Source organism: Delphinus delphis, chromosome 6 (assembly GCF_949987515.2).
Source record: "Delphinus delphis chromosome 6, mDelDel1.2, whole genome shotgun sequence".
Lineage (NCBI taxonomy): Eukaryota > Metazoa > Chordata > Mammalia > Artiodactyla > Delphinidae > Delphinus > Delphinus delphis.
In genome coordinates, this window is record NC_082688.1 from 64,915,794 (window position 1) to 64,943,597 (window position 27,804).

General features: G+C 36.6%; 1 protein-coding gene across 1 annotated transcript in view; it reads left to right on the forward strand.

The window, feature by feature from the left end:
• Positions 1-27,804, forward strand: part of CCDC171 (coiled-coil domain containing 171) — a 357,858-nt gene that overhangs the window by 267,008 nt on the left and 63,046 nt on the right. The window contains exon 25 of the mRNA XM_060013466.1: positions 6,067-6,198. Within this exon, the coding sequence (XP_059869449.1) occupies positions 6,067-6,198 (132 nt within the window). The remainder of the gene's footprint in view (positions 1-6,066; positions 6,199-27,804) is intronic.

Genomic DNA, 27,804 nt, shown 5'->3' on the forward strand with positions numbered 1-27,804 from the left:
GTGACAGCAGCAGGCCGTCATTGGAGAGTTCTGGCTCTGCTCCAGAGTTGTAGGTTAAATTAAATAACCTGCCAGCAAAATAAGGCTAGTTTCTCACTTCCTTCTTTTCAAGTGAGGGGTTTCCGTGCCTGCTGCAGCACCAGTGGAACGCCTGCTCCTGCTGCGAGTGCCAAGGTCTCCTTCCTGCAGGTGTGGAGCACAGCTGGAACTGCTGCACACATCTTGGAACCTCATAGTTTGGGGGTCTTCTCTGTGAGATTATGGCCATTGTATAAGGACGATTGCTGCACAGATACTTGTCTCCCAGTATGATAATTGTGTGTGTGTGTGTGTGTGTGTGTGTGTATGTGTGTGAGAGAGAGAGAGAGAGAGAGAGAGAGAGAACAGGGGAGACGGGTTGGGGAGAAAAAACATGAATGAATGAAAATGCCCACAGATCCAATGAAACTACTGAGGAAAATAAGGATGTTTCAATAATAGTCTCCACTGCTTATCACAAAACTACTTATGTGACACACATTTTTGCTAGCTTGCCAGACAAGGGACAAAGGAAAGGAAAAATAAGATAGTGCTGCTTTTTAGGTAGGGAAATGGAAGGAGTACCAACATCTTGAGCCATTTCCTCATCTATTAACTGTTAATTGTGGATATTTAGAGGCATTATTATTTGTTGCTAGGAGCACTGGACACAGTTTCCTCATATTAGGGATGGCAGTAGCTCTTTCACAAGGTGAATGACAGAATGAAGTGAGGTAGTGTGGTGAGTACTCTGAAAAGTATGAAGTACTTTTGGAAGTGCTAGTGGTATTGTTACTAATAAGAATAGTACTGTACTCTATCCATTTCATGAATTAATTAGTTAACGAAAAGGTAAAAGAGGGTAATATCCATTTAGTTGTAACTGTCCATTTGTGAATGTCATTTGCATTGCATTGACATGCTTTAATCCCTGCTTCTGTCACTGGGCACATACCAGGGTGCTGGAACTGTCTAAATATCTTTTTGTTATCCTCTCTTTCCTACTGCCTTATAGAATTTGCAAGTTTGGAATGATGTTCTTATTTGATCACATGCTTACTAAGAACCTCTGTATGCATAGGGTTTTTTCTGCTGCTAGTGTTATTGCAGAGTATATAGTTAACTCTGGCGGATTCCCTTCTCTCTGTATTTATAAAAGGCTCTCCAGTATGCCTATACTACTTGTTTAGCCAAATTTTCTGTTGTTTAGGTATTAGAGTGGTGATCAGTCATTGGGCCAGGAAAGTTAGACCCAGTCAAGTTGTATACTGGACTATGTAAAACTTGAAAGAAGGAGCGAGAGGTATTTGTGAGATGGCACCCTGTGTTAGTGATACAAGGTTTACTCACTAGAAATTGTTCATGCATTCTCTGATGAGATGTGGTCATTTAAAAAAAATCTATAGATGGTGAAAAATATAGTCTTTCCTTCTATACCTCTGAGGCAGGGAATGGCCGACATTTTCTGTAAAGGGCCAGATAGTAAATATTTCAGGCTTTGTGGACCATATGGTCTCTGTCTCAACTATTCAACTCTATCCTCATAGCAGGAAAGCAGCCAAAGACAATAGCTAAGTGAGTGGGTGTGGCTGTGTTCCAATAAAACTTTATTTACAACAACAGGCGGTGGTCTGGATTTGGTCCCTGGGCTGTAGTGTGCCAACTGCACTCTGCACTCTAGTGCACAGGGTGAAAAATAATGCCTAGGCTGCTCTAGTGTATAAGGTGAAAAATAGAATAAAGAGAGAAGGGAAAGCAATTAGGAATCAATGGAAGTGGAAGGAAGTACAGAGGAGGAAGTAGGACAAAGGAAGGCAGGGAATGGAGGCATAGTAAAACCTGAACACAGGATGATAAAAGTGGAAGTTACAGGAAATATTGTTGGGATCTGTATATGACGGAAATCTCTCTGGTTAAAAAGGTTTATTTTGAAGTATTGGGGGCCGTAATAGATTGGAATTAATAAAGTTTTAGGCAGGTCAGGAGTATGACATAAAAGTCCGATTATCAGTTGCTTTTCCCAGGCATTCAAGATTCAGACATTGTGTACATCTTCTTACACGTGTTCTCAAATGTATCTGAGTTTTTATCAAAACCCTTACTGCTTCATCCTGGGTATCCTATTGGTAAAAACACAACTAGTACCATATTTCATGAATTTTTAAAAAATTAATTGGAACATTGGGTGCATAGGGCTTTATAACTGTGCATGATAAAAGATGCAGGTTCATATTTTGAGAGTTGAGCAGTTTTTCTAAAAATGACTAGTTTAATTTCATAGTTGATGTATCTAGCAGAAATAGTTTTTTGTGTTTTGGTAGCAGTACAGAAGATTAGGAAAGATTGGTGGCTTGTGAGAAAACGCTAATCAGAGGAATAGGAACAGTACAGTATGGATCTGAAGAATCACTTAAACCTGGAACTGGATTGTTACAATAAGATAAATATTTCATAATGATGTTTTGGCTTCTTAAAAAGTTTCTTTTTTTTTTTTTTTGCTATATGCCTCTGTTTTTCTTGTTTATTATGGCATTATCTTTGAGAAATATCTGCTTTCTGAAAGTATGTAATACAAAAGGGAGAAAGTAAACTGCTCTTTCTAAAAATCAAAAATTTAGGGTGGAGTAATATAGTATGCTTTTCTTTATCAAAATATTATGAAATTGTACAGTTTTTATAGAATGTTATAAAAATGTATACAATTTTACAGTTGAGATTTATATTGTAGAATTCTTTGACAAATTTTATTATATGTTAAAATGAACTGTTAGCCATTTTAAAGTAGAAAAATATTATATATATATATTTATTGCTCACATATATAAATAAATCAGAGTAAAAAGGGTATAGCATCTGAATGATAGGATGAATAATGATGTACTGTAGCAGAATTAAATGTTGGCTTTTGAAATTATAATTTCAGATTAATTTGAAATTATAATTTAATCCATAGACAGGTGATGATGGTTGTTCTAATACTAAATTCACACTAAAATCTTTATTTTTAAAAGGTGAACCTACTTTTCCCTAGGAAGAGTAGGAAGAAATATAATTTTATTGTTCTAATATTGTTACTTCAAAATTTTTTTGACAGTAAAGAAATTTACTTTAAATTCTCACTTTTGAAAGACCATTTTTTATCCAGTGGGCAGCATTTCCTAAAGAAATCCCACTTATCTCCTTTCTGCTCTTAGTCACTTTGTTCTCAGCCTGCTGTTCTATTTTTCTTATGAACTAATTTAATGAAATAAGGTGAGAGTCTTTTTACTTACTGTTCTGTGTTGAATCTCTTCCCTCTTTATCCTTGTTCACACACTGATATTGAGACTTGCCTTTTGCATTCTTTCTGAACAGTCTCCCCTTTTCGCCCTTTCTTTTTCCTGTTCCCTGTCACCTTTCCTTGCTGCTCTTTGCTGCATCGTTATATTTTCACTTGTCCTAGTGTCACTGTTTTGTATTCTTTCAACATGACGCTTTCACTCCCCTTTTCCATTAAAATAAAAGAATTCTTGGTCAATCCTTTATCAAGACTTAAAAAAATCCTTTTCCTTGAAATATGTGGAGACTATTTTAGATGCCTATTTTCAAAGTTTTGATTTAATTTCAAAGTGGGAAGAAACTCTTAAATTTTAGTAGAAATATTTGTGAGATTATATCATGGGGCACTGCCAACATTCAACAGATAATTTATAATTTAATGATAGTTTAACACATGCATGTTATTCAAATAATGTTATAATTATGATGCCCATCATTAGGTTTAGCAATACAACTGCATTTTGAGTTTTTTCCCTATCTAATACAAATACAAAGAATTATTTCATTTGGCAAATTAAATAATGTTGTAGTGAAAATGTTAATTTGACAATAAATCACAGTTTTAAATGCCAGATGCCCCGGCTTAATGTTGTTCAGAAAGTTTATTTAGAGAATATAAAATGTGGCTTAGTGTTCCTGTATGTCAGGCTTCACAGATGAAGTATGGTGCCTGATATTAATCAGGTTAAAGGACCTCCAGTGCTTGGAGTGTGTTGTGGATTATACCTACATTGCTCATAGCCTCCCCCCTGCCCCCCCTTGCCCATATTAGCAATCTGCTTTTGTACTTTGACATCCAGGATTTCCCTAGTGAATTTTGTCACAGAAAAAAGAGAATCATCAATATCGCAGTTAAACTTGACTTTCAAAGCTAATAGTATCTCATTTGGGGGCTCAAATTTAATAAATTTTCTTTGATTCTGGGTGAGTTTTTAAACATCAAACAATGAATTGGCCAGGGTGCAGTAAAATATTTAGATCTATTGACTGTTGTTCAGAATGGTAGAAGGCAAAACACTAGTGGTTTGATGTTGATAAATTCTCAGTACCTTAATCCACATTAATGTTTTCTTTTATCTGAGTGCACATTGGTGACAAAAAAAAAAAAAAGGCAAGAGAAGGTGTCCATACATATAAGATATAAAACCTAAATCATATTTCACAAATGTCTTTGCTTTATTTTGTTAAGTGAGTTAAAAGCATTCTCATCTTAACTGAAGCCTGGAGAATGTTTGTTACAGATAAATATACATTCTGAATTAGGACTCCGGCATGAATATCATACTCACACTGTTATAGAAATTGCATTATACTGTATGTTTTACAGCATACACTTTGACATTCACTTATTGACAGAAATTCTTCAGCTCAACTTGAGAGTATAAGGATTTTTATAACTTAGATTAGCACGAACGATGAAAGATGTCATCACGTATTTGCACATGTTTGCTGATTTAAGGAAACCCTATGTAGTATGATAGTTCATTCATAAAGTAAGAAATAATTCAAACAGTTTTACAAGCTGGAATAGAAAAATGAAGGTTGGGATTTCTATCATATATTATTGCCAAGTTACATATGAAATTGCTCAGGTAAAACTAGAGATATAAATACATTTATTTGAGCAATGATAGTTCTCCCCATTCTTGATCTTTGCTACCTCATAAAAACTCATTTTGTCCTGTGGTTTTAAGCTAATTGTATACTATTTATCAAATATATGGTGTCAAAAAGATAATTTTTTAAAACCTATTCAGGTATAAGGAAAGTTAGGAAATATGTATACATATGAAAACTGCTATCATTAAACTGTGTGATTTGAAGATGAGAGATCACTGGTCTTAAAAGAAAACTAAACTGTGGAATTTTTGAGGCTTTTACTAAGTTTGGAAATTAAAAATGAAAATACCTGTTTCTGAGCATTTTCTTCTGTTTATATTATATAGTGAGTATTTCTCATTTGTCCAGAAGGTGGCAGTGTAATATCAACTGCATGTGATGCAGAGGCTAGCTAGAGAATTGGTGTTTCTCCAATTCACTGTTATCTGTGATGTGTTTGTATTGTTACCTTACTGAATACTTAAAATATAGTACAAACACTACTAATTTTATCCATTATCTTATTTAGAAGTTGTGTGACCAAGTTGGTTTATATGTATTTAATCATTAAGCCTCAAGTTTAATTTAGAGTAAAGAGGGCAAGCAGACCTCTTGCTGGTATATTTTTAAGCCTCCTTGTGTGTTGAGCATATTTGTTTTTATTCTAGAGTACATATTGAAGTTTTCTTTTCAAAGACTAGTACCTAATAACTATCTTGTTTAATATATATCAGTTAATACCAGTTAAATTAAACATGTTATTAAGAAAGTGAGAATAAATAGGAGATTGCTGTTTATTTTTGATTTTGTAGATGTTTTTTCCTTTCCTTTTTCTTCTGAGGGTGGAACAGTGAAAAAATAATTCAAAACCTCTTGATCAGAAGAGCTCCAGCGACTCTCCTTCCCTCCCTCATTTCAAGTAGGAGGATGCTTTTTCTTCTTAACATTCTCCCCCAGTACTCTGAATTAGAGATTTATTTGCAACGAAAAATCAATTAGTCCTAAATTTATTCATGGATTTCAGGTCCAGCGATCAATGCAAGTCCACTCAGTGGGCTCAAGGGGACCCAGTTCATCCCAGTTAATGTGTCTGAAGGGGAATTACCATTGATGCTATTTTTTTCCCTTTAGGTCAGAGATCAGATCTCGCTGTCACGGACTGCGGCAAGTAGGAATGACTTCACCCTGCAGCTACCCAGACTGCACCTGGAGACCTTTGCAATGGAGGGGCTCAAGGGCGGGCCAGAGGTTGTAGCGTGCCAGGTTAGAGTCTAAATTACATTGTTTGCTACCGAGACACGTAGAAAAAGAAATTGCACTAACTGCGGAGAATGGAAGCCTCAAAGTATTGTGACTAACTTGAAGAAGATGCAAATAATTTTTCCTCATTTTTCTTCCGTCATGTAACACTATAGTTGACAAATAATTGTGTTTTTTTCTTTAAAGCCTAGAACTAGCCAATTAAATAATCCAGAAAAGTTTTTTATTTTTTACCAAGGAAAAACGTGCGGTTTATAGCTAAGTACAGTATTAAAAGAACATACTTTTTGGGCAGCAGAGGACAATAAGACGCTAGGCTGTTATCTCTTTAAGCTAGTCTGAATTTGTAGCTCTTATTGTTTTACAATAAATCACTTTAGATAAAATTATCAGGCGAGATATTTGATATTTTTCAGTGTTAATTCCAAAGTATATCCAACATTTCTCAGGTGGCAATTTAATTTCAGCAAATCTAGAACCTAGCTGCACTTTGCATTGAAAAGTATCTTATACTTCAGTGTTTAGTTTTAATGAACTTTGTTATATGTGTCAGCTAGGTTATTTCATTTATAAAACTCAAAGCACCCAATCATAAAACCTCAAGTAACTTTAGAATAAACTTAATAAAGATATTTATTTTCAAAAACATATTTATTTTCAGATGCTGCAGCTAGCTTTCTATTCTAGGTTACTATTAGGTTATTGTGATCATTTTTCTCCTTAGGGTTAAAAATATTTTTTAATCAGACAAAACAAAATTTAGTATGTATTTTATTCTCCCTTTAATGCCCAATTTCTTTATTAGAAAAATCTATCGACATTATGTGAACTATAGGGCGCCTGGTAATTCAAAAGAGGTTGTCCTTGTTCAATAGCACCCTAGATTTTTCAATGTATTTAAGAGAAATATCTCTTAAAACTCAGTCCCTTTCACATTTTGAGGTTTAAGATAAACTTCTTTCATTCTTCAGTTTATGACCCTGTAAAATTTTAACTTCGTACAAAATTAATGTCAGTCCAAGTGGGGCTATGTTAATTTTTTTCTACATGCTCCATACCCTAATTTAATTTGTTATTAGTACTCAAATTAATGCTCAACAAAGAAAAAATGCTTGTTGTTTCTTTCATTAGATTGTCCACCAATATATCTAAAACATATGTAATTGTAAAACGAAGCATGAGGCATTTTTATTTTCATTTATAGGCTAGAATACTGTACCATTATTTAGTACAAGATTAAGATGTACATTTAAAATTTGATTATATTTAAGTACAATATGATTTGAGATTTTTCTAGTGGTTGTAAAGTAATCCTTTGCTTGGTTATCTTAATTCGGAATCTCACAGGGCTTAGTACTTGTCATAATTCACAAATAAAGACTTCCCCCAAACTCTAGATTGTGATGATTTGGAAAGAGACTGCTTCTTAGGAATGCCATTTTTTGAGGCAAAGCATGAACTCTATAGAGTTCTGACATCTGTGCATAACAAGAAGGAAATGGATGGGCTTGTATTTTAAACTACTATCTTTTCCAAGTTCTAATAAAAATAGTTATGTGGGTTGCCAGATACCTAAACACTTGGGTAAATTTTGTATTGACGTGCTGTAACATGCATTGTAGTTTAGTAATATATGTTTTGGTTTAGTATCCTGTGCAGAGAAGAGCACATATTTGAGCCCTAATAGTGTTTCTCACACACACACACACACACACACACACACACACACACGGACACAATTGGTGATATGGAGTACTTTGAGAAGAAAGGCACTGTATTAATTGAAGACCTTAATTATAACAATAACTATAATTATAATTATTATTATAAGTGCCATTTTAGTGAGCACTTACTGTGTAACAGGTATCATGCTTAGCTGTTTAAATAAATGATCTCAGTTAATTCTCACAATGGACCTGTCAGATAGATGGCATTATTTCCATTTTACAATTGAAAACAACAACTATAGCAGGTAACTCTCCTCAGATCGACAGCAAGTAAATGGTAAGGCCTAGAGTCTGAGTTTAAGTCTGGGTGTATTTGACTGCAAAGCCTGAACTGGTAAAATCTGACAGTAAAAATCTAGATGCCTGTGTTAAATGGTCAGAGTGAAACCTTTGAAATCTACAGTGGAGTTTTTCTTCCGTTTACAAAGTATACATTATGCATCTGTGTATGATGTAGGTCATAGTTTATGCTGTATTGTAGACAAATTCACAGATACAAAATTGTGTTTCCATTTGACAGGCTAATATTATAGAACTCTACTTTTCACCTTTTCGCAGTTTGTAAATATATATATTTATGCTAAGTGTGGCTACATATTTAGGAATTCAGTATTTGTTTAGCTTTGTACTGTGTGCTGATGAAGCGGACTACTCAAAGCATGAACAGCTTTCGATTATGATGAGGGGAGGACCACTATGCAGGATGTGGTAGCGTCTGAATTATTTGGCCAACATATACAACCATCATTTAGAGCTGTAGGAGCTGAAGTTTTCCTAGACAGCCACTGTCTGTCTTTTCCAAAGGGGCAAGCTTTATTATAGGTATAATCCTTGATGGAAGGAAGACCAATGAGCATGATTGAAAGTTGAAGAGGATGAGTGGATTACCTTATCTCTCTGTACCCAGAAGAGCATGTGACTGATACTCTTCTACAGGAGATAATTCAGTTCATCTAGTCTCTGCGATCTGCTAGCTTTTAACCCTGATTCCCTTATCTGCAACAAAGTGTAATGCTAACAATTTCTCGGGCTTGTAGTAAGTTTGAATGAGGCAATGCATGTAAAGCAGAGAGCACAGTGCCCAGCACAAAGAAAGCAGACAACGCATGGTGGCTCTTATTACTGCTGACCAGTATGGGAAACATTGTAAAGATGAAGTAAGCAACAGTAGCTTGATTTTATTACTTTTGAGGGGTGTGTGGGGGTGGTTTTGTTTTTAAAGAAATGGTTACTTAGAATCTTTTCTCTGTATCTTTCCATTTGTTTCCTTCAGTCTTCCTTGTTTCTTCAAAAGCTTCAAATAATTTTGATTAAGATCAACTGTAGCTCCCTATTTACTTTTCCTTGTTACTCGATGTTCCAGTGAGGCCATGTCGCCAATGTAACCCCTGTTTAAGCTCCTATGGCAAGTTTAGAACTATTATACCTGGGCTTTTATCTCCTAAATAACAGCATATTAGTCTACTAGGATACTGGAAAAAAATAAAACACCTAGATTAGACAAGTTAGCTTTAGCTGAAAAGCCCAGTACAGTGTGAATGCAGAGGACTTTGTAAGAAAAAATATTCTGCCCATACTTTATAAAGATACCTGTTACTCATCGTCTTATACTTTGAATTGTGTTTTTTCAATAATTATGATATGTGATGCTTTTACTATCTGGAAGATATCAGCAGGCATCCAATAAATGTTTGTGCCTCCATTCCCATTCAACAATAAACAACACAGAACAATATCAATATTGATATTATTGAGTGCTTATTCTGTACCAGTTACTGTGCTAAGCACCTTACATTTCCTCTCTCATTTAATCCCTGCAACAACCCTATGCAAAAGAGGTGCTCTGCTTTTATCTGTTTTACAAAGGAAGAAGCTGAAGTTTACTGAGATGAAGTAAATTGCTAAAGGTCACATATCCAGTGAGTAGGGTGACCGGTCCCTTCATTCTTTTTAATCGTGCCTTTCTGCCTTTTGTAAACCATGGCATAGTGTTTTGTGTGTTGTGTGTGTGTGTGGTGTGTGTGTGTGTTTTAGGGTAGCTGAGAGGAAAAAAGAATAAAGGTAGGGTCTGTCTGTAAAATACAATTTCGTTTGTGAGGAGATCATGGCGAGAATAGAAATCCAAGAGATTAATGGGGAAAGTTACTTAAACTGTGTATTTCAGCCTCTTCATCTATAAAATGAAAATAATAGAAGTTTCTAACTCAGTGTGACTATTGAATGGGTTAATCCACCTGAAGTGCTTAGCATAGTGACAGGTACATTGTAAACACTCGCTATTTATTAGCTCTCCACTAACATGAAAGGTCGTGAGACCAGGAACTTGGTTTTGTTCACTGCTGCATCATCAGAGCTCAGAACCCTGCCTCACATGGAAGAGGCCCTCAGTATGTATGGGTGAATGAATACTTGATTTCAGACGCCGGTCAAGGTGCCTTAGGAAGCTGCTGTGCCTAAGTTGTGCACGCCTTTAAGAGACTTGGGATCAATTTTTTTTTTTTAACTTCTAAACCCACTTCATTTAAAAGGAAAAGTCCCCCGAACCATCTCATAAAAGTGTTTAAGGCTTAGTGCACAATAACTATACCTCTGGAAATGTAGTATATTTTATAAATATATGTTTATAAACACTTCATTAGAAAGGCTTCATTGTGAAACCATTTATTTATGAAGATTTTAAACAAGAGTCTTTACCGTAAATCCAGTAATCCTTTAATCACCCATAACCTACCATGTTATTACAAAGTCCTTACTTGGTATGGTTGTTTGTTATGTGCTATACCCGCAACTTTTGGGGTACCATGGTTTTTTACATTTAACTTACCTTCCAGGCATAGAAATTTCTTCCAGCTATTTTGTTGTATTTATAAAGTTAAATCATAAAAGGGCATCTTGAAGGGATTTTTTTTTTTTTTTAATATAGAGTAGGAACAAATACCTTGTACCTAAGTACCTAAACTGTCAGGGAATAAAAATATCAAGAATCACTCTTAATAATTTTTCACATGTGTTCCCAGTTACACTGCTTAATGCAGCAGCCTTCTAATTGTTGTTTAAGAAATGTCTTCATTTGGGCATAGTTAGAAGTTAAACAAATGTTAGGCAATTTTACTTGAAATCTTGTATTATGTAGATATTTTCTTCTTCAAGTTATTCCATCCCCATAAGTGAATTTTCAGATCTCTGATTATTTTTTAAAACATGAAAACTAGCCATTTTGAATGGAAATATTGCTAAATATGTAGAATACTAAATAGGTAAAAGTGCCCAGTTGTCCCTGAAAGACTAGATGACTTCTATTAGTTCTTTAGTTTCCTTTTTAAAGTATGGTTCTTTATTTTCTGATACTAAAAGAAAGTTTTACCTTCTTTTTATAGTTCAGGTCTTCCCTTATTTTCAGATGTCCATTCTCGCTGGGTTCCTAATTTACAGAGTTGTCAGGGTTTAGTCTAAGAGTCTCCATGGTGAAGTAAAGAGAATATATTTTGTGACAGCTATATGTCTCATAGATATTCCTTTTCATTTATTTCTGGGTCCATGACTGTGCATTATTGGAAGTCAGACCTTTTTGGTAAGTGGGGTCATTTTTGTAAAAAGGTATCGAGAAGATTTTGGGGTTATCTAAAGTTGTTATCAATGAGTGTGCAATTCTCTTTAAATTCATAAATCAAAATATCTTTTAAATTACAAAACATAAAATGATTTTAGAATTCAGTTGTGGCATCAAAGAGAATGTTGAAATGCTACCTTCTTCAAAGGCTGGAAGGTGCTTCCCAGGGAAGACCTGTTTATTAGGGGAAAACAATTAGCTGGAAAAATCATATAGTTCATCTGAGAATAAAGACATTTTGATGGAAAAAAGCCATCCTTTGTCTCATCTAGCTGCTTGACAGCTGTAATCTCCAGTTCCACAGAATAAAAATTGTGCCAATGAGGAATCTAAATGTCCAGGATTTGAGGCCTACCTCAAGGATGAATATAAGGATTAGTGCGTTTGTTTTTCATGTTGACACCAGGAAGAATAAATGGCACTTCCTGAAGTAATGTTGTTAGAGAAAATATTTTTGTTATTTGCTAGTTAAAATTTTAGAATTCTACTCTGAAGATTTGATAATACACAAGCAGACATTAAGTTTCTTCAAAACTTGCTGGTACTAGAGCTGTGAGCAATGCTAAATAAAACAAAATATAAAGAGAAGTAAGATATTAATGTGTACAGAAGGACTAATTTTAGAGTGTGTTGCAAATTGGAACAACAGTGATTAAATAATAGCATAGTAGCATTTAAACATTGATTTATAGTCACTGTGAGTTACACCTTGTTGTCCCGAATCTGTATCTTCTCCTAAGGTTTCAGGACGTTTTAGTTTCCATTGACCAGGAAGACTTTGCTAGAAATTTAGCCTTGCCCATCAGTCGTTATTAGAGCAGTTCCGGTATTATCACCTAAGTCCTCTCACCCTCCCTGCCTCCCTTTCTCCTCCGTTCCCTTCCTCTGCCTATTTGATTTGCATTTTTTTTTTTTTTTTTTTGGTGGTGATGGTGGTGGAGGAGGGCGTAGGGGGGCGCATCAAACAGAATTTTAGGGCAGGATCTTGAGAGTAAAAATGTAGAATTATGCTTTTTGGTCCAAATATTTTACCAGGTGATATATGCTACCATTATTTTCTTAATCCCCATATTTTATTTCAAAAGACTTGTAAAAAAAAAAAAAACAACCCGTATTTGGGCTTCCCTGGTGGCGCAGTGGTTGAGAGTCCGCCTGCCGATGCAGGGGACACGGGTTCGTGCCCCGGTCCGGGAAGATCCCACATGCCGCGGAGCGGCTGGGTCCGTGAGCCACGGCCGCTGAGTCTGCGCATCTGGAGCCTGTGCTCTGCAACGGGAGAGGCCACAACGGTGAGAGGCCCGCGTACTGCAAACAAAACAAAACAAAAAACCCGTATTTTTCTTTGTATCTGTTGTTAAAACATAATCTTGGGCATTAAGTGATAGCTAAGATTTCTAAAAAAGAAAAAAATCTGTTAAGGCTAGGCGTGCTAAAAAGTTTTTTTTTAATGTTTACCTGATGGGACATTTTACATCTTGGATCATGGGTTTTATTTCAGGTTAGTGGTGGTCTGAAACAACAGTTTTGTTTTTTTTTCCTGTTGGGACTTTAATCTCTCTTTGCCTTTTGAAAATGACAGGATGACATATGAGGGCAAGGAAATGCATCTGTATAAAGCTTCTGCTACGCAGAATCTTATACTGAGGAATCTAGTGACTCCCTACTCCTTAACTCAGCTGAAAATATTCACGAATTATTCCCTGTGGGAGTGACCTGGCATCAGTGATCTGAACTGACACTAAGTAAAATCTGGTAGGAATTATTTAAAATAAAGTCTTTTTTCTCTAGTTTTTAAAAATCATTTCTTCCTTTGTTTATTATAAAGAAGAATAATTTGGAAGAAAATAAAGTCATAGCAGAGTCACTATCACAGAGGTTGAAGAAGTTATACAACTTTACCAGAAAGTAATAGGATTAGCCACAGAACAGATGGAATCCTTTACCCGTAGACACAAATTACACAGGTAACAGGAATTCTCATTATTTTATCCAGTTGTTGTCTTGTCTTTTTCTCACGGGAAACAACATTGTCCTTTCTTGTGAAGGATGAATATGAATTATCATCCTTGTGGTGCTGAGTGCAACTGGAGTTTTATCCTAGAATCACTGTCTGTGAGCTTTCGGCCCTTAATTCTTCTGGTGCATCACCTTGTCATCTGTAACATGAAGATGATGATACTTGCCCTGCTGCATCTTGGGGCAGTTGTGAGGATCACATGACATGGATGAAAAAACTTTGGAAATTAAACAGCACTACTAGGTAGTTTTTAAATTGTTTTCCTTTAACTGTTTGGCTTGTAAACATTTCTTGATCAGGTGTAGACTCGCTTAGTTTTCAATCTCAGGATGAGAGGTTTTTTTTTTTTTGACATCTTTATTGGGGAATAATTGCTTTACAATGGTGTGTTAGTTTCTGCTTTATAACAAAGTGAATCCGTTACACATATACATATGTTCCCTTATCTCTTCCCTCTTGTCTCTCCCTCCCTCCCACCCTCCCTATCCTACCCCTTCAGGCGGTCACAAAGCACCGAGCTGATCTCCCTGTGCTATACGGCTGCTTCCCACTAGCTATCTACCTTACATTTGGTAGTGTATATATGTCCATGCCTCTCTCTCGCTTTGTCACAGCTCACCCTTCACCCTCCCCTATCCTCAAGTCCGTTCTCTAGTAGGTCTGTGTCTTTATTCCTGTCTTACCCCTAGGTTCTTCATGACATTTTTTTTTCTTAAATTCCATATATATGTGTTAGCATACGGTATTTGTCTTTCTCTTTCTACTTACTTCACTCTGTATGACAGACTCTAGGTCCATCCACCTCACTACAAATATCTCAATTCTGTCTCTTTTTATGGCTGAGTAATATTCCATTGCATATATGTGCCACATCTTCTTTATCCATTCATCTGATGATGGACACTTAGGTTGCTTCCATGTCCTGGCTATTGTAAATAGAGCTACAATGAACATTGTGGTACATGACTCTTTTTGAATTATGGTTTTCTCAGGGTATATGCCCAGTAGTGGGATTGCTGGGTCATATGGTAGTTCTATTTGTAGTTTTTTAAGGAACCTCCATACTGTTCTCCATAGTGGCTGAACCAATTCACATTCCCACCAGCAGTGCAAGAGTGTTCCCTTTTCTCTACACCCTCTCCAGCATTTATTATTTCTAGATTTTTTGATGATGGCCATTCTGACTGGTGTGACATGATATCTCATTGTAGTTTTGATTTGCATTTCTCTAATGATTAATGATGTTGAGCATTCTTTCATGTGTTTGTTGGCAGTCTGTATATCTTCTTTGGAGAAATGTCTATTTAGGTCTTCTGCCCATTTTTGGATTGGGTTGTTTGTTTTTTTGATATTGAGCTGCATGAGCTGCTTGTAAATTTTGGAAATTAATCCTTTGTCAGTTGCTTCGTTTGCAAATATTTTCTCCCATTCTGAGGGTTGTCTTTTGGTCTTGTTTATGGTTTCCTTTGCTGTGCAAAAGCTTTGAAGTTTCATTAGGTCCCATTTGTTTAGTTTTGTTTTTATTTCCATTTCTCTAGGAGGTGGGTCCAAAAGGATCTTGCTGTGATTTATGTCATACAGTGTTCTGCCTATGTTTTCCTCTAAGAGTTTGATAGTTTCTGGCCTTACATTTAGGTCTTTAATCCATTTTGAGCTTATTTTCGTGTATGGTGTTAGGGAGTGATCTAATCTCATAGTTCTACATGTACCTGTCCAGTTTTCCCAGCACCACTTATTGAAGAGGCTGTCCTTTCTCCACTGTACATTCCTGCCTCCTTTATCAAAGATAAGGTAACCATATGTGCGTGGGTTTATCTCTGGGCTTTCTATCCTGTTCCATTGATCTATCTTTCTGTTTTTGTGCCAGTACCATACTGTCTTGATTACTGTAGCTTTGTAGTATAGTCTGAAGTCAGGGGCCTGATTCAGGATGAGATTTTTGCCCTTCTAAAAGAAAAGCAAGTAAATCAGATGATGGGGGAGTTGGCAACCATGAATCTGTGCAATTTTCTGAATGTCACTGAGTTTGCTGGAAACATTATGTTGATCAGAAGGGGAATTTGGAAGAGATAAAATAACTCTGTCTGCTGGGGAAAGAGGCAAGCAATGTAGTATTGGAGAAAGCCTATGTGGAGAGTCAGAATGCCTGGATTGAAGTCCTGGCTCTGTAATGTAACCACCTTGGCAGGTCACTCAACAGCCCTGAGCCCCCTATTTCCTCATCTTTAAATGGAGGTGGTGAAGCCTGTCTTGCTTTCTTTCACTCACGGGGCTGTGGGGAGATCAGGTGAGATAATGTAATGTGGGGAGATCAAGAGAGGTAAGGTGCTTTTTATATTGTAAAATGCTAAATTAATATAAATTGTGTTGGACTGAACTGCAAACAGGCCTGTGTTTGAGGAAAAGTAACCTAAGTACGTTAAGGAATGTTTTAGTGTTTTGACTCTTGGAGACTTTTGGCTGATGACCTGTTTGATACAGGTTTCACTTTAGTAGCAGCGTGTGCAATAAAAAGAACAAAATGTTCCACAACTCTAGTGTTTTCTTACAGCTCAGTATAAAGCCATTGCTAACACTTTGGTGAATGTCCACCATATACTTCTATTTGAATAATTATTTTTAAAAGTAATTCAAGCATTACTACTGTCTTCATATGTCCTTTTAACTCATTTTGTTGCCTTTATTTATACCATTTGAATTTTTTTTTTTTTGGACTTCAAATTCCAACTCTGAAAAGGTGACAATATTTGCCTGTATGTGAAATTTTGAGACACACCTAGTTAAAGAAACAAAAGCACAAAAGATATGAAAGTACAGAGCATTTTATTTTTAGTTACAATTTTCAGTTCTAGGTAGCTCAAAGCAGAAAAGCTGCTGAATGATATGAACATCATTTCTTTGCCATTAATGTTAAGAGGCAAAAACTAAATCCCAAACTTGACCCTTTCTCGTTTTTTTTTTTTTCTATTTTTGAAGCCTATTTAAGTATAACCCTACTCGATAATACCTTTTAATGCTTATTATTGAGAGAATGAAGCCTGTGAGCACTTGAACTTTCAAGGGCTACAACAGAATTGCTCTTCATTTTAGCTACTTGGGCAAAAAACAGTGTTTGATGGACTGCCAAGGTGAAGACCTGGGAAAGGAAGGGTTATCTACAAATTGAGTGAGTTTATTATGGCTTAGTGATTTGCTGATTGATTTCATTTGCTGTCAGTTAAGGCTCTCTTAACGTCAGTTTTCTTTGCATAATGCCTTGAAATAAAGACCAATGAAGTTCTTCAGATTGATGCCGCTTATATAAACTGACCCTGATTTGCCCTATTCTACATGACAATTTAAGTGACAGCGTTTAGAGGAAAATACAGCAATGAATATGCAACTTAAGGATTAAGGGAAATGCAGTAAATCATTCATTCTAAAACTAGGTACAAAAGTAATTTCTTGTAATGGTTCCACAGATGCCTTAAGCTTTATTAAACAGACTGTTATCAGTCACAAGAGTGTATGTGTGTGTGTGGGGGGGGGCTGTGTAGGTAGAGACAGACAGACAGAGGGACAGAAAGAGACAGAGGATTGAATTGAAAAAGAGAACTAAAAGTGATGTTAAATCTTTTCAAATTATAGTAAATCTTCCTCTCCCCACTTACTTAAACTTGGAGTTGTCAGAATCATGGTTTAAAAAATATTTTATCTGAGGTTGTATAAGTGCTGTATATTAAGTCACCAATGAAACCTAGGGTAATTTTGAAGCTTTAAATGCTTTTCAGTTTCAGAGCCTTCTAGTAAAGTGCTAGTAGCTTCTTTTTTTTTCTTTCAATGGCCAAAAATTTCATAGTGCTGATTAAAAAGAGGTGTAACTTTTGTGGGGAAGACTAACTTAAGAAGTAACTCGCTGAGGAAACTGTGAAATACTAATATCTTAATATGTCTTCCGAGTGAGGGCTATTTCACCCCACAGACCCCAGGTAGATTTTCTCTGTGGAGTGTGTGACATTGCTTCTGTGTTGCAGAGCAGTATTTTTGTCCGGAGTATATTTTATAATGCATATTAATCACAATGAACCTGACTTGGTATAACTTCATTAGGATTAAAAGGGCAACATAGGAAACAGAGCACTAAGGTGCAGAAAGCTCCTGGGTTCTGTGCCAGTGGTAGGAGGTTTAGCAAAGCGGCATATCATAGGCCTAAGTGCTATCTGTGACATATTTAAAAGAGACCCACGTTGTATATTTGCAAATAAGGCTTAAAAAAGTCCTCAAACCTTAGGTCTTTGGTTGAATGATTATCTGGGAGAATGATTTACCTACAACATGTAAAATTTAGAAGAAGAAACTCCATGTTTTTAATCCTTCTAAAATTGAGAAGGAAATCATGATTAAAATAAAATATGCAGCTTCACGTTGTATATTTATTATTAAGTTCTATCATGGGAAAAAATAGAAAAAAAGAATATGAGACACTTAGCATGGGGACTTACACAAAGCCCTCAAAAGATAGCAGTTAAGATTATTACTACTGAGACAGTGTGTGTGAGTTGAGGAATGTTATGATTCTTCATCAGTGAGAAGGGATTCTTTGAAAGTTTTGAGTGTCTCACGTTATTACCAGGTTTTTGATTACGGCACATGAAGAGGTTAAATGACTTCTTTTTAGCACTGAGTGGTAGGTAGCAATAAAATGCTCTGAAAACTGGTAACTCGGAGGCAAAACTTGACCTGAACTAATTTTGTGACAAAGCCTGGGAAGAGCTGTGGCTCAGCTTATCCCCCTCAGTGTGATCATTCCAAGGTTTGCTGAAGAATGTATTTGATTAGACTGTGTTGCCCCACATCCCAACTAGAGTGTTAATATACGGTGTATGCTCCATATTTCCAAAATCCGAAAAATCCCGAGCTCCAAAACACATCTCGTTCTGAGGTTTCAGATTGGGATTGTGGGAACTGTATCAACATTATAAAACATTTTCCCACCAAAATAACACATATTACTGCTTCAATGCAAGACTTGTGTTTTTCTTATAGTGAGGCACATTCAGCCTGTGGCGTGTATTCTTGAGTGAAATTTGAATTTAATACCTAGTATCTCGTGCTTTATGTTTTGAGCCTTAAAAGAATCATGTGTAGTTTGTGCCCCCTAAAAACTCAGGGACTTCAACAATTGTGTTGTTGTAGGCTAATCAGATATGGCTCTAATAGGCTTTACTTTGCTCAAGTCTGATCATGTTTGGAAACTAAAGGCACGTTTCAATTCCATGTGCGTAGGAGTCTCCTGAGACATTCTTTCAAGGCCCCTTCCTTTTTATATTCTGAAAGCGGAATGGATGAAATTCCTGGTCACATAAACTGCTTATCTTTTCTTGCATATCCTTCTAATTTGTTCCCACTGGGTAAGGTAATGCAGACTCTTGAAGGGTCTGAAGAAACCGGCTTTCCTAGGCACACTCTAGTTAAGGAGAGCAAGGTAACTGGGAGCGAGGAGTCTTAGCAACCAGGATGGCCTTTGTTGTTTTGTTTTTTAATCTATTTATTTATTTATTTATGGCTGCATTGGGTCTTCATTGCTGCGGGTGGGCTTTCCCTAGTTGCGGCGAGCGGGGGCTGCTCTTCATTGCGGTGCACGGGCTTCTCATTGTGGTGGCTTCTCTTGTTGTGGAGCATGGGCTCTAGGCGTGCGGGCTTCAGTACTTGTGGGACGTGGACTCAGTAGTTGTGGCTCAGAATGGGCTTAGTTGTGGCTCATGGGCATGCGTGATCTTCCCAGACCGGGGCTTGAACCCGTGTCCCCTGCATTGGCAGGTGGATTCTTAACCACTGCGCCATCAGGGAAGCCCCAGGGTGGCCTTTGAGTCAAAGTTATCTAGTTATTCTAGAGGGAAAATGGAAATATCATTTGAGAGTATTTATTGATTTATTGGATTGGTTATAGCTTTATTTTTTCCAGTTTTATTGAGATATAATTGACATACAGCACCGTATAAGTTTAAGTTGTACAGCATAATTTGACTTACATGTAGTGTTGTGAAACGATTGCAGCAATTAGTTTAGTTAACATCCATCATCTCATATACAAAAAAAGAAAAAGAAAAAAAACGTTTTTCTCCTTGTGATGAGAACTTTGGGTTTATGCTCTTGACAACTTTCAAATCTACCACACAGCAATGTAAACTATAGTCATCATGTTGTACATTACATCCCTAGAACTTATTTACGTTACACCTGGAAGTTTGTATCTTTTGACCACCCTACCTTCATCTAGTCCCCTCTCTCCTCACCTCCTACCTCTGGTAACCATAAATCTGATCTCTTTTTTCCTGAGTTTTTAAAAAAATTCCTCATTTAAGTGAGATCAGACAGTATTTGTGTTTCTCTGACTTATTTCACTTAGCATATTACCCTCAAGGTCCATCCATGTTGTCACAAATGGCAGGAGTTTCTTTTTGCTTTTGTAATGGCTGATATATATATATATATATTTATTTATTTATTTATTTATATATATATACACACACACACACATATACATATATATAAAGACTTCTTTATCCATTCATCTGTTGATCAACACTTAGGTTGTTTTCATGTCTTGGCTATTGTAAATAATGCTGCTGTGAACATAGGGGTGCAGATATCTCTTTGACATAGTGTTTTTGTTTCGGATATGGTCCCAGAAGTGTAATTGCTGAATCATTTTTCATTTTGGGGGGAACCTTTATACTGTTTTCCATAGTTGCTGTACCAATTTACAATCCCACTAACAGTGCACAAGGGTTTCCTTTTCTCCACACCCTCACCAGCATTTGCTGTCTTTTGTCTTTTTGATTTGATTATAACTGTTCTAAAAGGTGTCAGGTGATACCTTATTGTGGCTTTGATTCGCACTTCCCTCTTTTTTTTTCTTTTTTTTTTTTTTGCGGTACGCGGGCCTCTCACCGTTGTGGCCTCTCCCATTGCGGAGCACAGGCTCCGGACGCGCAGGCTCAGCGGCCATGGCTCACGGGCCCAGCCGCTCCGCGGCATGTGGGATCTTCCTGGACCGGGGCACAAACCCGTGTCCCCTGCATCGGCAGGCGGACTCTCAACCACTGCACCACCAGGGAAGCCCACACTTCCCTCTTGACTAGTGATATTGAGTACCTTTTCATGTGCCTGTTGGCCATTTGTATGTGTTTTTGGAAAAATTCTATTCAGATCCTTTGCCCGTTTTTCATTGGAATATTTATTTTTATGCTACTGAGTTGTATGAGTTCTTTATATATTTTTGAGAGTATTTAGAGACCAACTCAAACCAGTAAATTGGCTTTAAACAATAAGATGGTCAGCTCTTTTAATCATATAGATTTGGGTATGGCTGACATCATCCAATGATGTATTGAGCACCTGCCAAGAACAAGGCATTGTGCTGTGCTCTGGGATACAGGGGTGACTCAAAAATCTTTCTAGAGGGAATATGAAATTTGAAATTGAAATGAGAGGGAAAAAATGATTGCTGTCGGAGAGACATAGATAAAGTACCATAGCCTGCGCTTTAGAGGAGAGTGAAATTCGTTCTTGCTGGGAAGATTAGGAGAGGCTTCATAGAGGAGGTGGCATTTGAGTGGGCCTTGAAGGTTATGCAGTTAAAAATCCCCTTTCATGTAAAATGTTACTGTCAGGAAATACAGATGGGAAATATCTGGAGTTTGAGCCTGAGCTGCTCGGTAGCTCTGCAGCAGTGACATCTATGGGATTGTCTCCTCTGCAAACAAGGGTAGAACTAAATGATTGGTAGGATTCTTTTCAGTTAATTAAGCTCAGTGGTATTGTGAATAAATTATGGTCTCTGCTGGATTTCTTATTGTTTGTTCCTTCATAATGTACAAAAAATAAATTCATTGATTTAGTTGAAATCAAAAAGCACCTTAGAACCAATTTGTCCTTAAAACAATATAGTAACTATTTTTTCGGAGTGATGTAGTTTAATATACTTCAATGAATTTTGTCATAGAATAGAAATTTTAGGAGTTATTCAAGGATGATAACCCTGACTAAAGCATGTAGATTCCCAGACCAATTTGATATATATCAGAATCAGAATGGGATCATGGTAATAAAAGATTAGCTCTTAATAAAGAGCTCATAAAATTTTTTCTCTCTCTCTTTACTGATTGCTTTTCTTTAGGTATATTGAAAATTGTTCATATTGCATTTAATTAAACCACAAACAAGTGCATTAAATTCTTATAATTCCAACTAAATGGCTTTTTAGCATCTTCGTACAAATTGATGTAAAGACACTAATGGATGTCCTTTGCTGAGATTCATAAAGCTAACAGTTTTATGTGAAAGGAGGAAAGATAAGTGTCCAACACTGTGTGTGTGTATGTGTGTTAACACATTTACTCTTTATCAGTAGCTTAGATCAAGTGCACTTTCTGAAAGCTGTTGGTTTTGAGATACTGGATTGGGCAGTTTTTCTTTGGTTGTGAGCAACTAGCTCTCAGCCCTGTAAGTAATTTATTTCTATAACTTTTCTTTTTGTATTAACACCACTCCTTAAAAAAATTGCATACTGAACCCACAAAAGATCAAAATTAGGATGTGGTGTTTTTTGTTGTTTTTTTTTTTTTTTGCGGTACGCGGGCCTCTCACTGTTGTGGCCTCTCCCGTTGCGGAGCACAGGCTCCGGACGCACAGGCCCAGCGGCCATGGCTCACGGGCCCAGCCGCTCTGCGGCATGTGGGATCTTCCCGGACCGGGGTACGAACCCGTGTCCCCTGCATCGGCAGGCGGACTCTCAACCACTGCGCCACCAGGGAAGCCCTAGGATGTGTTTTTGTTATACTGCTCAAATTTGATTAAAGCAGTTGGATCTTTATAGGTTGACTATGGAACAGACAAATGGGGAGTGCTGGTTATCACTTTGGTCTCCCAAAAGTTTCAACCAGAGAGAGATTATTGGAATATAAGGTGCCCCTTGTTAAGCTCCAAATAGCTTTTGAATTTGGATAAATAGGCACTCTCAATATTGTCTACATTATTACAGAAATTGAAGGTCTCACTAACTCTAAAATGAAGAACCATACCATCTTACATGTAGTTAATTCAGTCAGTCTTAACAAGTAAGTATGGAATTCCTGCTCTGTATCCAGCCCTGTGCTTGACAGATGACTGAAATGACAGAGGATGAATGTGCATTCAGGGAGGAAGAGTTTAAAAATAAAGAACCCCAAATGTTAGTTCCTAATACAAGAGGAACAAAACAAGCACTAATACAGGGACTGTCAAGGGCCAACATGCAGGCTATGAGCCTTTGTAGAGTGTGAAGATTGGGAAAGGGCCTGAATGTATCACTAACCTTGTTTTACATCCTCCTCAAAAACAGTGTTTTAAACAAGAAGAGTTCTGTCTTTTTGGAGGAGATAATCTCCTCTATTAGTGTTTTATCCACTCAGTTTCAGTATGAAATTTTAAAATGTATTATTGCCCCAACTTAACAAATGGGAATCAGCCCTTGCCTCCTCTCTTCACATACAGCTGAATGGCTTCCCATCACCCTTAAAATAAACTCCAACTGTCTCATGTTGCCCTTGGGCTCTTCACGACTTGGGCCTGACTCTGCAACTTCCATCTCCCATTGGTCTCTGCCTCACTCACTGAGTCTATAGCAATGAATGTGTAGCAATACTGGCCTTTTTGCTGTAACTGAACACAGCAGGCACAGTCCCATTTTGGAGGCCTTGTGCTTGCTGGTCCCTTTACTTGGTGTGCCTCACACCAGATCTTCATGAGGCTCAGTCCTTCACTTCATTCATGTTTTTGTTTCAATGTCATCTCATGGACGCCTTCTCTCATCACTAACGAGACTAGCCTCCCTTCCCCCTTCACACTTTATAGCCCTGACCCTGCTTTATTTTCCTCCATAGCACATGACCTAATGTATTTGTCTGTTATCCTCCCCTAACTAGAATGTAAGACCCATGATAGCAGGGCTTGGTCTTTAGCACTGTATTTTCAGCACCTGCAACATAATAGGTGCTCAATAATATTTGTTGAATACATTAACTAATGAACTGCAGTTTTCTCTATTGTGGGCTTTTTAAGAGGCAGAGCTGTGTGCTCATAAAAGAAAGGAGCAAGGAGCCTGGAATCAGATGAACTCCTGATTTTCAGTTGTGCCACTTGTTAGCAATGTGCCCTTAAGAAAGTTATTTATGGACTCTGAACATCAGTAGTTTTATATGTAAAATTGTGCTAAGTAATTCCTGTTTTGCAAGGACAGTGTAAAGATTAGAGATTATGCATGTTTGCCACAGAAAACAGACCATGCTCAGGTTTTCATATACTTTATTTAATATAGCAAGAAAATGCCCTTCTTTTTCATGAGGAATCTAAATTATCCTGCAAAGGTGTATCTGTTACTTGATAAGAATTAGAGAATAGTCAAAGTAACAGTGATCTCCAAGGAATATACTCTTAGTTATCAAAAGTTTATATAAACATTTCCACATATCAGTGCCAGATGTTATGGTTTTAACATTTGGACAAAGCCAGACTTCCTGAATTCCAGCTCACGCCATTACATTAAATCAAAATATTCCTTTTTACACTCATACCATACTAAGTCTTATCTATATGTGAATAGAATCTAAAGCAGGCTAATAAATCTCCATGGTAAAACTTACAATGATGTCAAGACATAGTAGGTTCCCAAGAAATGGTAACTATAATAATATATATATATTTTTTCTGATGGAGAGCTAAAGTAGTGAAGTTAAGTTTCTTCATGGTTTCCTATGACCCACAATTATTTCTGTGTTACTCACTAACTAAACTATTCTCAGTTTGTCAGGCCTTGTTTTGCAACACATTAATAAATTCTATTATTTACCTATATGAGCATTTTGTATATTACTTAAAATTTTAAGTCTCTAAGGTAAGGGAATTTATTATTGCTACTACTATTATAGTCATTATTATTATTATATTATGGACATATATATTATTATATGTCCATATGCAGTAGTTTCCAAGTGGAACTTTATTTCATTCTCCGATTATTTTGATGATCTCTTTTTCATATTCTTATAGGAAACCAACATGTCATTTCTTATCCTTTTGGTCTTTCTTTACATTAACTTTTAGCGTAATAAGAGTAGTAATCACCATCAATCTAGATGCTACATTTAGCCTCAAATTGGCCTTAATTCAATTCGGGTTGGAAATAAAATATTTGAAAAAAAATTGGTCTTGTTTTTGGCACATTTAAGTTGTATATGCCATGGTTGAGTGGAGGCCAGAAAAGAAGTTGAGAGTCTAAACACGATACAAAGAAAACATCATTTAAAAAAATCTGCTGCAAAAGTATTCTGCAACTCTGCTGAATATGGTTTCCCATGAGGCTCCTTCTCATACCTGAAAAGCTACAATATTTACACCCTTCAAAGTGGTGCCAGTAAAAATTTTGAGTGTTGGGGTAAGTCAAGTCCAGGGCCCTTTCAAATGGTGCAAAGGAAAAAATGAACTTTGATTCTCTTTTTCTCATATAAAATAACACCAACAAAAACATACCTGAACTATATTCAACACCACATTAAGTCAATTTATGCTGTTTGTCTTTAGTTGTGCTTGACTTAAGGAGGTTGTGCATTTGCAAAAAAAATTTTTTTCTTCTATTTAATTACTTGACGCATTTACTATCCTTATCATTGTCACCATCATCACTAGAAAGCATTTCAGTATCTGTGTGCATATTACATTAAGTATCTAGTTACACGTGATTTTAACCATTCCCTCTACTAAATAAATAGGAGTACACAATCTTAAGTGGGTATCAGTGCCCCAGACCAGTCTCTAAAGGAAACATAGTAATTCCAGTATACGCACACAAACCCCTAGCACATTGACGGTCAAAAGTAGGCTCCCCAGGAATGAGAAAACATCTTGTATGAGACAGAGGGGGAAGAAAATCAGGTTTACCAAAATTCTAGTTTCTACATAAAGGAAAGGTCATTTTTCTGCCAGGAAGATTTTCAGATATGGCAAGATAAAGGCCTCCCCCAGTCTTAGTACGAAAAATGAAAATATAATTCCTTGGAATCCCTTCCCTTCTGTACATATACCTAATATGCCTAGATCTCATTCAGAATGAGAATTTGAGTCCTGAGCTGATCCTGTGTGGGTGGGATTTGGGATATCACTGTCTTATTTTGCTTGTAAAGTCCTTTACTGATGTTATTGAATCCTTAAGTCAGGCTGCTGAGAGATGCACAGCACATTGTCATTTTATGTATATAAGTCAACTAAACTCACTAGAAGTTGTTTTCCAAATTTTCTCTTTTTTTCAAAGTAATCTTCTATTGTGTGGGTAATAGGAAAGTTGCCATAATTTTTAATCTTAATTATTTTCTCATTAAAATAATCCCACAACCTTCTTTCATATTACATTTTTCTAGAATCAAAAGATGCTTTGGAGGAAGTGTAGAAATTATGTGACATATTTGGATAGTATAGAGATTCATTAATTTGTTAGAAATGTTTATTGAACTCATTCTACAGAATGAATGAAGTCCCCAAGAAAATATCATCTGAAGTTCTTTTGCTTGAAATAAATATTTCCATTACATAAGCAAAAATTGGTAGCTCAGAGTCAATGTAGTATAATAATTATTAATGAGTTTGAGATCTTTGAAAATCTTGGTTTCATAGCAAAATTCAAGAGGGCTTTGCTTTTGTACCCTTTTCAGTCAGTAGAGGAGAAAACATGAATTAAATTGACAAAAATGAGTGTTGTGATAGACTATCTGCATAATTTTGTGAAACTTGGAAAGCCTAGATTAATTCTGCTGATTTCACTGAGAAACTTTGTATGATAGATAGCCAAAACAAACAAAGCAAAAAAAACCACTAAACCAGTCCAAAGCAAACTGGAAAGCTTGCAACACATGGGATAAGCATGGGCTTTGGAATTAGACAGACATGGATTCGAAACCTAGTTCCTTTCTTTATTAGCTAGGGGACCTTGCATAATGTACTTAGCATCGCTGAGCCTTAGTTTCTTGTTCTATAAAATAGAGATGATATGAGTCCTACAGGATTATTGCCAGAATTGGAAAAATATGCAAAATTCATAATGTGGTGTCTGGCACATAGTAATTGTTGTTGTTAAAACTGGGGTTCTGGTAAGCCTTGGAGAATGGGACTCTAGAGGAAGTGAGAGCACCTTGGGCAAAGATTTGGTCAAGCCTAGGCTTTACTGACTCCCATACATTCCAACGCATTTGGTGATTCTGGTGGTAGAGCGTGGGTTCACCTACCTCTTTGGGCTACTTTGAGGCAGGTGTGGGGTTGACTTTGAGTGGAGAGTTGGGCTGAGTGCATATTGCACTGAGTCAGATTGCATTGACTTCTTTGATGCCTCAGGCTCTACTATGGCTCCTTCTGGCACTGCTTTGCCAGTCAGTGAGCAAATATAGACAGTTGTCTGACACTCTGTCAGGTTGAGTGTGATAAGCTAGGTTGTTTAATCCAAGTATCTGTATAAAGGAGTCTCTAGGAGTTAGGGACAGGAGACAGGTTAGTCTAGTCCAGGCCTTTGCCAGATAAATAGCTACCATTTAAACTTCAAAAAAAGTTTATTTGTTTCTAAAATTTATGTAGATATGTGTATATATCCTCTTTTTAGTTAAATGTTAGCATACCACACATACACACATACTTTTCTCTCCTTTTTATTTTGAAATAATTGTAGATTCACAAGAAGTTACAAAAATAGTACAGAGGAAAGAAATCCCCACGTACCCTTCACCCATTTCCCCCCAATGTTACATCTTACATAACTTTAGGACAATATTAAAACCAGAAAATTGACATTGCTACAATGTGTATGTATAGTTCTATGACATTTTATCACGTGTGTATTTGTGTAGTCACCACCGTGATCAAGGTACAGTGATCAAGGTACAGCTATTACATCACCACAAAGATCTTCCTCAGCTAACCACTTTATAGACATATCAACCCCTCTCCCAAAATCAGCCCTAATCCCTGGTAACCACTAAATATTTTGTCTCTATAATTTTGTTATTTCAAGAATACATAAATGCAGTCCTACAGAATGTGGCATTTTGAGGTTGACTCTTTTTTCACTCAGCATGATGCCCTTGAGTTCCATCCAAGTTGTTGCATCTATCAATAGTTTGTTCCTTTATGTTGCTGACTAGTATCCATGGTATGGATGTGCATAATTTGTTTAACCATTCACCCATTGAAGGACA